Source organism: Brachyhypopomus gauderio, chromosome 12 (assembly GCF_052324685.1).
Source record: "Brachyhypopomus gauderio isolate BG-103 chromosome 12, BGAUD_0.2, whole genome shotgun sequence".
Classification (NCBI taxonomy): domain Eukaryota; kingdom Metazoa; phylum Chordata; class Actinopteri; order Gymnotiformes; family Hypopomidae; genus Brachyhypopomus; species Brachyhypopomus gauderio.
The window spans coordinates 2,125,173-2,136,787 of NC_135222.1; the positions used below are offsets into that span (position 1 = coordinate 2,125,173).

At 48.9% G+C, this 11,615-nt stretch overlaps 1 protein-coding gene across 1 annotated transcript in view; it reads left to right on the forward strand.

The window, feature by feature from the left end:
• The window catches only part of ttll7 (tubulin tyrosine ligase-like family, member 7), a 31,159-nt gene extending 20,805 nt beyond the window's left edge, over window positions 1–10,354 (forward strand). The window contains exons 11-13 of the mRNA XM_077024129.1: window positions 1,413–1,573; window positions 4,685–4,858; window positions 8,713–10,354. Of these exons, the coding sequence (XP_076880244.1) occupies window positions 1,413–1,573; window positions 4,685–4,858; window positions 8,713–8,830 (453 nt within the window). The 3' untranslated portion in view covers window positions 8,831–10,354. The remainder of the gene's footprint in view (window positions 1–1,412; window positions 1,574–4,684; window positions 4,859–8,712) is intronic.
• Window positions 10,355–11,615: the final 1,261 nt, after the last annotated feature.

Genomic DNA, 11,615 nt, shown 5'->3' on the forward strand with positions numbered 1-11,615 from the left:
GATTGCATTGCCTGATTGTGATATTACTTTGGATTACCATGATCAGTATATTATTTCTGTCAGTTATAACGGCTGTCTCCTGAGCTTTAAAGAGGCGTGGGAATTCTTAAACAGGATGACTTATTCATTTTGTTTTCATACTTTATACAAAATTAATAATAATTTCAAACAGACTGTAAAATGTTTTAAATACAGGGGCAGGGGGTTTGAGTCCTCTTATGTTTTTATCAGGATTTGAGAGCATTATTGGTGTAAGTATCCTGCACCGCTGTGTTGCTAAGTAACAGCTGCCCTCACCCCTTTCACTGTCGGATCATTGCAGCACCGTTCTGGCTCCTTACAATTGGCTGCCAGATGGGCCTGGCGTGCACTATTCTCCTGTCGTGTCCAAAAGTGAAACGGCTTCATTTTCCTCACCGTAACACCCAGCCGTAAATAATGAAGCAGCAGTTCTTGGATAGATGGGTATTTCCTTGGCGTGGCACAAGTGAGCAGCGCTGTGAGATTGGACCCGAGCTTTGGGCCACGCTGCAAAGGATAAGCAAGGTGGTGAATTCTTCCAGGTCCGGCCCACGGTGCCTAGCTGTGTTGTTCAGGAAGGCTTCCAAGGCCCCCGGGACTCAGGATTTGTGCCTTAAGGTCCAGTGATCCTCAGTCATGTGCCCGGCCTGTTTCTCAACTCATTGTGCTGACGGCCTGAAAAACAAAGCAGCTTTAATGGTGGGCTGCGGAGGGCTCGTGGTTTGTGGTAGGACTTGTGGAATGCTCAAAATGCACTTCGCTTCTTTGGTGGTGCCAGATTAAAATGCAGCTTGTAGAAGAGACGGACGTTCTTCAGAGCTCCTTGGGTCCTGACCATCACGCCAAAGCCCTCAAATACTTACACAACTGGGCACAAGATTGTAAAAGCGGAAAAACGTAATTGCTAGTTGCAGAGGAGGTTGGCAAGCTGGTTCTAAATATGACTGTGTGGATGACTCGGTATCACTGAGCTCAGTGAAGTCTGTACAGTGGGATCAGAGTGGCTTAATGAAGCTTCTCTTACTGCAGGAATTGTCATATGCCACATGATCGTTAGTGCAAGCTTGAGAGTTTATGCCATCCCAGACAGGGTCATTAAAACTGGCACACCTTTGAGTGTCACATGACTGATAACCACCAATCAGATTCCTCCCAGCCAGAGGCCGACATTCCAGGCAGTCACTGTGTGTCTCTTCTCCCTCCCTCTCACTGTAATCTTGTTAGCTCCGTTATGCCCACGTTCAAGTCCCGCATGCTGCGAGCCTTCACATCACTCACTGGCCAAGGAGAAAAAGTTTTGAGTTCAAAGCCCAGCTTTAGTCATTAGTTTATGACCACCGTGGATATCGTGGGCCTGTTCAATCTTCACGTCTTCCCCGCCGATCGTGCAGGTTCTAGACATCGTGCGCACCAACGTTCGCTCGGCGCTGCAGAGGATCTGGCGTGAGGCCGACGTCGACAGCCTGCGCATGGCCCGCCTCTTCTCCCGCGTCTTCACCCGCCTCCTGTGGAGTCATGGCCAAGGCCTGTGGAACTGTTTCTGCAGCTCTGGGTAAGGGACCCTCCGTACGAGGCAGCACTCTGGGTAAGGGACCCTCCGTACGAGGCAGCACTCTGGGTAAGGGACCCTCCGTACGAGGCAGCACTCTGGGTAAGGGACCCTCCGTACGAGACAGCACTCTGGGTAAGGGACCCTCCGTACGAGGCAGCACTCTGGGTAAGGGACCCTCCGTACGAGGCAGCACTCTGGGTAAGGGACCCTCCGTAGGAGGCAGCACTCTGGGTAAGGGACCCTCCGTAGGAGGCAGCACTCTGGGTAAGGGACCCTCCGTAGGAGGCAGCACTCTGGGTAAGGGACCCTCCGTAGGAGGCAGCACTCTGGGTAAGGGACCCTCCGTACGAGGCAGCACTCTGGGTAAGGGACCCTCCGTACGAGGCAGCACTCTGGGTAAGGGACCCTCCGTACGAGGCAGCACTCTGGGTAAGGGACCCTCCGTACGAGGCAGCACACTGGGTAAGGGACCCTCCGTACGAGGCAGCACTCTGGGTAAGGGACCCTCCGTACGAGGCAGCACTCTGGGTAAGGGACCCTCCGTACGAGGCAGCACTCTGGGTATGGGACCCTCCGTACGAGGCAGTATGGAACAAACAAGATGTGAACAAATATATGTGTTGCCATGGGTTTGGCTGGAGTATCGTACGTGTAGCCTTTGGCTATAGGGAGTTTAAAATCCTTGGACATAACTGAAGTAAGGCAGTGTGTAATGAATGTGGGGAAACAAATTAAAGACACTGGAATGACCACATAAAGCTTCATAAGGCACCTGAAATGGTTATTTTCCATTTCCTGTCCCTAAGCTTATCCTGTTATTGAACTGAGACTTGACATGGACTCTAGTCTAAAGACTTAGGGTTTGTGACATGGACTTTTAAACATCTCTGTTCTCCATACGAAGCAGTTCACTCGATCCTGGGTAAGAGACCCTCAGTACAAGGCAGCATTCTGGGTAAGAGACCCTCAGTACAAGGCAGCATTCTGGGTAAGGGACCCTCCAGAGTTCACTCAATACAGGGTAAGGGACCCTCCACACAATGCAGTATGAAGGGCGTGCCATGCCAGACAGAGCTCTTAGTAAAGAGACCTCCATATGAGCTGGGCTATAGATAAGGGCCCCTCCATATGAGGTGGGCTGTAGATAAGGGCCCCTCCATATGAGGTGGGCTATAGATAAGGGCCCCTCCATATGAGGTGGGCTATAGATAAGGGCCCCTTCATATGAGCTGGGCTGTAGATAAGGGCCCCTTCATATGAGCTGGGCTGTAGATAAGGGCCCCTTCATATGAGCTGGGCTGTAGATAAGGGCCCCTTCATATGAGCTGGGCTGTAGATAAGGGCCCCTCCATATGAGGTGGGCTGTAGATAAGGGCCCCTTCATATGAGGTGGGCTGTAGATAAGGACCCCTCCATATGAGGTGGGCTGTAGATAAGGACCCCTCAATATGAGATGGGCTGTAGATAAGGGCCCCTTCATATGAGCTGGGCTGTAGATAAGGGCCCCTCCATATGAGCTGGGCTGTAGATAAGGGCCCCTCCATATGAGCTGGGCTGTAGTCATGGCCTGGTGGTTAGGGAACTGGTCTTGTGACCGGAGGGTCGTGGGTTCGATTCCCAGACAGGCCATGACTGAGGTGCCCTTGAGCAAGGCACCTAACCCCAACTGCTCCCCGGGCTAGGGCTAGGGCTGCCCACCGCTCTGGGTACGTTTGATCCACAGCCCCCTAGTAATCACTAGTGTGTGTGTGTGTGTTCTGACTGCACAGATGGGTTAAAAGCGGAGGACAAATTTCGATTGGGGTGTAAAAATCACAATTGACAAAATGAAAAAAAAAGAAAAGAAAGAAAGATAAGGGCCCCTCCATATGAGGTGGGCTGTAGATAAGGACCCCTCAATATGAGGTGGGCTATAGATAAGGGCCCCTCCATATGAGGTACTAGAGACTGTGGTGGGCCCCTCCATATGAGGCAGCACACTTGGTAAAGGGTACCAGGCAGTGCTCTGGGTAAACTGTTGACTTACAAAAGACGTGACATTGCACGGTATATCTTTTAGCAAAGCTCTCTCGTTGGTATGTAAGGACAGTGGAGATGAAGAGGGAGATCATTAGCAAGCCTAACATCCCAGGGAGGCTCAAAAAGAAATATACGCACACCTTCTATTGCAAACAACTTAAAAAAAATGAAAAAGCTAGTTAACAAATCCCAAGGTATCGAGGTAGAAAATCCCTTAAAGTTTAGTGGTCAGCTCATCTGGTGGTTAACAGGGCAGTTTATACAATCCTTCTGTGACCTTTTACATCGACTTCGAGGTGTACACAAAATCCCACACGTTTGTAATTAATACATCTCCCAGAAGTACCTGCCGAAAACACCTCTTATCTGGCCTGATGACGCTCAGACCACCTCCGTCTCTCTATTCATGCCTTGTCTGGGCGGCCGGGCAGGGGTTCTGCAGGGGGTTTTTTGCCACACATGCACACACATAATTGACAGACACAGTGAAGTGTTACCGCCCAGGTTTCTTTCAACTTGATGAGTGTCTGCGGCCCGGGGGGATTAGTGATGGCGCTAAGCGCCCCACGCTGCTGCCATTTAATCAGGGCCCGGCGTGTGAAGGAGGTCCGTGGGCAGCTAGCACTCGGAGGAGTGCCCAGCAGGGGGTCATTGTGAAGGCCTCCTCGCCTGTAATGTACGCTCAGATCCCCGGCCATTATACGCCTTCATCTCCACAATCAAACGCAATCTCTGCTGTCGTCCAGCGACTTTGAAAAGAAACGACTTTATTTTCGCTCAATGTTTTCCCTTTCAGGCAGCCTGTGTACAGCATCACGACCCTTTGAGTTTTCTGACACCCAGACTCCAGGGTGCCGGGCCAGTCGGGACACCCAGGGAGCCAACTGGACTCTGTTTAGCGCTTTTTTAGTTCTTTAGATTTATTTAGGTTTTTTTTTTTTTTTGCCGTCGATATCTTATCGTGTGTGTGTGCGTGCGTGCCTGTGTGTGTGTGTGTGTGTGTGTGTGTGTGTGTGTGTGTGTGTGTGTGTGTGTGTGTGTGTGTGTGTGTGTGTGTGTGTGTGTGTGTGTGTGTGTGTGCTCCTCCAGTAGGTCATCGTGGGAGAACATCTTCTGTAAGAGCGGTGAGGTGGTGTCCACCCACGAGCTTCAGTGTTGCCAGCGTGTGGTGCAGCTGTGCCGCGACTGCCTGCTCGTCGTCTACAAGTTTGTGTCCGACTCCCGCGGCTCGCTGGCCGGCCTCGGTCCCGACTGGGACGACACCAGGTAGCCCCTCCCCCTGCCCCGCCCTCCCCCAGCCCCGCCCCCACTCCTCCGCTCCATCTGTCTGACTCCGTGTCCCCTGTGTAGTCCGTTCCCCATAGTTCAGTAGGAGGTCGCCAGCTAGGGGCACGTTTGACTTTTCAGAGGCGCGGGGGAAGGAGCCAAAAGCAAAGAATGACCCTCAGATTATTGCGTAGGTTAGTGGCCCCCCTGAGGCCCATCTTAATTCAATTATAAGAGAGGTGAGCCAGAGCTAAATGATACTGGGAGCTTGTGTAGAGCCTTCTTCCCATGATTCATAGCTGCAGAATATTCAGAAGATTATGTCCGCGCGTGCGAGCACAGGAGTTTGTAGACATGTTGTGTAGGCACATCGCAGGACTGCGTAGGCCATCGTGCAATGGACACGATAATTTCACATTTCACTCGTTTCATTCTAGCTGAATGAAGCACTTGCATGGGATTTCAGCAACATCTGCCTAAACATCTCTCTAAAAGCCCCAGGGCTGATGGGAGTTGTGCTGTAATCCAGATGCAATCTGGATTACTTAATGTATTTAGAGTGTTTACATGAAATAGGTATTTTTTTTAAATACATTTATTTCTTAAGCACTCTGGGTCATTCCAGCCAGTACTTTTGGTACAGTGTACTCAATCTACATCAAGGGGCCTGCCCACACTACACAGAATTTACTGCCCATTCCTAACAATTCAGTGCAGAAAGCAAGTGACATTTATCAGTGTTACTACATTAATCAATTATTAACCTTTGGCTTTCGTGAAATCTTATATACTGATGTCTCAGGTTCAAGTTCTGGGCTGAGATACTATACGTTATAATAAGGGACATAATAATGTAAACATTTAGCATTTTTACTGGATAATGTAAATTCAGTAATTCACCAAAACATCTTGAACACCTCAGACTGGTGACAGATGTTTTAAGTGTTTTGTTATCAATATCTGCTACATTGCTATTGAAAAGGTAAAATCGGTGACAACCAGTCCCAAACGATATAACTTGAAATTTAGGAACACCTAAAACCAGCTTGTTCAAGGTTTGTGTGGGCAGGGCCCAAAGGTAGTAGACCTGTCCTCCTCCATTAAACTGTGACCCTGTCTCTCTGTGTTGACCCGCGGACCCTGGCGAAGCTCTCCCTCGGCTGCCGGACCGGTCTCGTCCCGTGGCTCCACCCCGTCTTCTTCTACCCTCTCGCTCCTTGAAGCAGGTCTCTGTCCTCTCAATCCCGGACTAATCCCCATTCCTCCGGTCTGCCCAGACGTCGGCCACCTGCCCTCACGCACCCGCTTGCCCCTCCTGCCGCTCGCCGTCTCCGAACGCGCCGTCCTGGGGGGGGGGGGTTGCGACGACTGTAAGAACGCAGTTTCCCAAGGACACCAGCCAGCCGTTCTCCGTCCCCCTTCCGCTTACCACGGCAACAAGCACCCACCCATTCGTCACGGTGAATCGCAACAGTTTCACGGCATGGTGCATGACACTCACTTCCATATCTTTCCCAGGACATGCCTCATGGCTCATTGCAGGCTCGGTGGCAGAACGGAGCAGGGGGTGACGGATTAGACCTTCCAGGCAGCCAGCGTATGCTTTGGCTCGTTAGGAAAATGATGTCTGAGTATGAGTGAGGCACCATATTGCTGGTGACCCCCCCTCCATCCCCATCCCCACCTCCCCCACCCCCCAACCCCACGACTCATCCTCCTCTCTGGCATGTGTCTGGCCCCCCTACCTGCACCCATACGCTGCCTGTCCTCTCCATCCACCTCCACCCGCCACTCTCGGCCAGTGGAGAGGCACAGGGTCAAGAGCCATCAGGGTTGCAGTGACACTCTCTTGAACACCTTTCTCCACCATGTCAAGGGCCATTCGAAAAGTACCCAGCCCATACTACCTGATCTCAGCCAGCTAAAGTCACAGAGGAGATGACAAAGTCTCCTCACTCTTTTACTTCAGTGCTAACCGAATCTAAAGGACGCTCTTAAAGCTTTAGATTAAGTCAATTCATTTTTATTGTCCGAGAACGTTAACCATCACAAAAATGACAAACTTTCAGGACGATGATATAAACTTTTTATATGGATGACGGAACCTTCTGCCTGTTCACGCAGGAGTAACTGTGCTGACTCAAGGAGGGGCAGGTCCAATTTCCACAAGATGTTTTACAGCACAGCATGACATTTGGGTTATTGAACGCACCCTTTGAACATTCAAACTGACTGGAGATGTGTGCAGATCTCTGAGTGATTGTGTATAATTAGTAAGGCCCACACATTCTGGAAAGGAACCACACTTAGACAGCTGCTTGCTCCCAGGGGGCTTTGCGCTGGCAGGTTTTTCTAAGAACTTCTGAATGATCAAAAGCTAAAGACCTGGTGGAAGCGTTACAGAGGTCCAATTAAACACCGCCTGCAGCCTGATTGGACTCTGAGTGATGGAGTCCCTCTAAAGGCTTCCTCATATGGACATAACTTCCTCAGTGAATTATTTAGAAGGAGAAGCACTCTTGTCCATATATGATCGTATTTGAATTTCATATTCCTATGACATTTGCTTTTGTTGACCAAGCTCAACAGAATATAGCAGGGAATATGGTGATGAGGTGAAACCCCAACCCCAGCACTGAATCCTGAGCACGACTCTGTCGAAGGCTTGCTAATAAAACCACCAAGAAATGCAAGCCGAGTTCCAAAGCTTTAATCAAAAAGGCCACGACGAAAGATCGTGAATGGATAAGCGAAGAGGGCCTCAGGATTGTGCTTATGTTCACGTGTGAATGTAGTTCATGTGTGGCCATTTCCACGATCCTGTAACATTTTAGTTCTAAGAGAGCATGTAATGTAAAATAAGAGTTCTTTTTTCCCCCTTTCATTACAGTACGCTGTTGAACGGGCTGACGGTACCGGGTAGTTAATCTACATTCTAAGATATCTGCTTGACAAGCACCAGCGGTACACTTGAGCAGTTTCAAGGACATTCTTCTAGAACTAAATGAAGTTAATTTGACTTTTCACAAGTCTCCTGGGTATGGCGGCAGAGCAGCAGAAGCCCTTAGAGCAGATCTTTTTTAGTATACTTAGACGAAGCAGCATAGCTAATTTGTCCTGGGGATATTGTACAGGGAAGACTGTCACAAGCACCATGTTACACCTACAAATCCAAGGGTTATTCTACAGTTTTAAAAGACAGGTATATATACATATATATGTTTTTGGGGGGTAGCAGAGCACTACCAAGAATAGGTCATTTGTTTAGGGTAAGGTATTGTGTTAACTGTTACCTGCAGTTAATTAATGAACTGTGCAAATGTTCTCATTAATGAACAGTGTTGTGGACAGGGTGCTCACTCTACAGTTATCCTATGTGGGTCATTTGGTGTCTCAAATGGTTAACCTCCTTGTCTAATTCCAGGCCCTAATTATCTTAGCCCACATCCACTCTCGGACATCCTGCCCCTATCAGATTTAAGCAGTGTCTACAATAAACAGCTTCCTTCAGCCATCTGTCAAACCCGTGTTAGCAGCCCGAGTTAAAATGTGAAGTGTCAGTCATCGTTAAGAACAGACAACATTTACAAGAAGGGATCAGGTGGGAGCAGAGGGTGTGGAGTGAGCCCGGTGGGGCGGAGAGGGAGTCCTAACCGATGTCGGACAGTATGGGTCCGGGGAGGGGGGGGGGGGTGTTCCAGGAGCAGTGGAGAGCCGCTTTGTGTGGTGTGTCAGATTGCAAGGCCAGGTTAATGTGGCCTGGTCTCCTTAGGCGACCTCTGTGGCTCTAATCCTGGCCCCCCACGTCTCCTGTCCAACTCCACCAGACCCTCTTCCTGTCTCCGTCTGTGCAGGTATCTGCTGCCAGTGACCTCCCAGTTCATCGTCAAGTGGCCTTCCCCGGGCTTGGGCCGCGGCCGGCCCTCGGCCCGCTCACGCAGCCTCTTCACCGCCCGCATGGGCCACTTCTGAGACGCTTCACCGCCCGCCGGGAGACGCAGAAGGAGACCAGACGCCTCCGTCCCCTCCCCCACCCTCCCCACACACCCCCATCTCTCTCCCCCGCGAGGAGCCGGGGCATATGAAACAGGATTTGCTAGTCCATCTTGTTAGCTTGGGGCTCGGAGCATCAGATTCAGACGATGAAGCAGTTCCTGCCTCAAGCTCAGTCCGGACCCTCTGGATCTGCTGTAACATAGCTGTTTGCTCCACAGTTATTTCTCTAACTGATACTGTAAAATATGAGCCAATGTTATGGATTTATGTCCAGGACTGCAGATTAATTTCAGCTCCAACAGTGAATGCATCAGTGAAATGTAGGTGGAAAGGGTTTAGTGTGTCGCCCTTTGTTAGAGACAAAACTTAAAATGCTGTTTTTCTTTTTACACTGCTTATAATATTTGCAAATGTTTGATGCCTTTTTGGCATGAAATAATTTCACTAGGTTTTGCATTATGCACCCCTTAATCTTTGTTTCACTATAACTTTAGTTTTGTGCAGTGCTGACCAGGAAACGGACACGCTGAAGGAGCAGGAAGAGGTGGACATGTTTGTCACGGTGCTCACAGGTCCATGCACGACTTGTTTCCTTGGTCACTCTGAAGAGACAGTAAATCTTCCCTTGTTATTCCGCAAGCTGGCTTCTTAGCCAGAGTAACGAGCCAAACCCAACCTCATTGAATGTCCTACTTGATATGCCTTCCTGCAGAAATTCAGCAGTCGACACCATTTGTTTGTGCATGCCTAGATAGTCCTTTAACCTTGTGCACTGTCTGCGGACAGAGGAAATGACTGCAAAAATACTTGAATTTATTTATACTATTTATTTTATTTAAATGTGTTTCAGTTTACACTACTAATTTAATATTTTAAACTATACATAGTCACTTCTGTTACTTAGTAATATGTATATTAGTTTTTTTAATGTATTAAACACTCTCAAGGGCATGGAAATGTGTTCCTCAAAGCACTAACTGCACAGCTTTGCTTTTTGTCTGATAAGAACCATTGAACTGCCACATTAGTGTTGTAGAACCTCCAGCCTCCTCCCCCAGCCTGTGAGCCTGTGCCAGTGGAGACCGTGCTGTGCCAACACTAAGCACAATGTGTTAATTTCTCTTTAAATGAGATTGCTACTGAATTAGAATGCTCAGTATGACAGAAGGTAGGTAGTGTTAGACCTGTAGTTTGAGGAAACTCCTGGTAGTCGTGCGGGTAGAGCGTGTCCCTGTAAATGCTACTCTGCCCGGTGATTATTTGTCATTTTTTGGGGCTCAGAAACAGTGTTCTCTGTCATGCAATGGTTCTTTTCTAATGAATATGACGATAAGTCTATGCTAAGATATTTTTTTTTCTCCCAACCTCTTGGTGTCATTCTACAGTGCCCATTTTTTCCTTGTTTTATTTATTTATTTATTTATTTTTGTTTTATGGCCTGGAATTTCGTTCTGGGTGATGATTTTTAAGTTTAATAGCAATAAATGACTGTTGAGTCTTTCATGTGTGTTTCTCATTGAGCCGTGCCTGCCTGCGGTCTGAGTCACTTTTAGCCCGTGTTCCCGGCCCGTCCTGCTAATGCTGCTCTAACACGAGCGGGACTGCGGATGGTGTGCAGACACTCACACACCCCACGAGTGACACCCCGTGTCCTTCCACCCGGTCTCATGTGACGCTCGCAAGCGTAACCTTGGTAACCTTGTCGTGTCTTGTCCCAACCCGAGGCCTGGGGAATAGAGGTGATCCTATCCTTATTTACGCTCGCTCCTCTCATTTCAGGCTGCCAGCCGAGCTCCTCTTCTCCCTGACTCCCCTCCTCTCCTCCCTCCCTCCCTCTCTCCTGCTAGCTGTCAAAGCAGGAGGTGTGGAGCGCGACCTTGAAATTCCTCCCCGATGGTCGAGCCTTTCGCAGGCTGGCCGGCACACAAACCCGAGGCCTGACCTTTGCTCCGCCGCGTTAAATCCTTGTCGCGTGGCGCGGTCGGCTAGCCAGCGCCGGCTTGCTTTCACCTGTGCCGGGGCAAAACCCCCCCGAGGCGTGTCCACAGAGGTGCCTACAGCCGACCCAGTTATGCAGACGCCGTGAGCGTCACACTCTGCCTGTCTGTGATAACGGTTCAACTCCGGGAGAAGCCAAAGGCACGGTGGCTATCAAGGAACATAATTTTAGTTAATCCTCCGTTTCAAAAGGAAAGAAATCAAGAGGCTGTAATCATGACTGTCAAAATAAAGTCATCAGTGCCCTAAATTCAACAGGGCTTCTTCATGATGTTTACTTCTTATTTAATGCAAACTCACAAAAGCCTTTCAAGTCATGGGTTGTTTTTGAGGACTTTGATAGCTGCAACACATTCCCAAGCCTCTATACACAGTGTGTTCAACAGCCTTGCATTATTGCCATGAAAGACGATATGGTGTGTATGCGTGTGTAAGTGCATGAAGTGTGTTTCTGTTCGAAAATAATATCTTTCACATGACATTATCGGAAGCTGATGCTTAGCATCTTTTCCAGTAGCCTGTGCGAGAGGTTACTTCTCCCTTGGCTCACCAACTTTCTCATAGCTGATAAAATCCAGATTTAACCAAATAAATAAATAAATCCTTCAGAGTTGCGATTCTGCTTATCCTGTACAGGCCAGTGTAGTTAGTGGCTGAATTATTAAGTTTAGGTTATTACATTGTATAGTAAAAAATTGTATGAAAAATTGTATCAAATTTGATAGGCATGACTTATTTCACTGTAGTGTAATCAGAACCACTC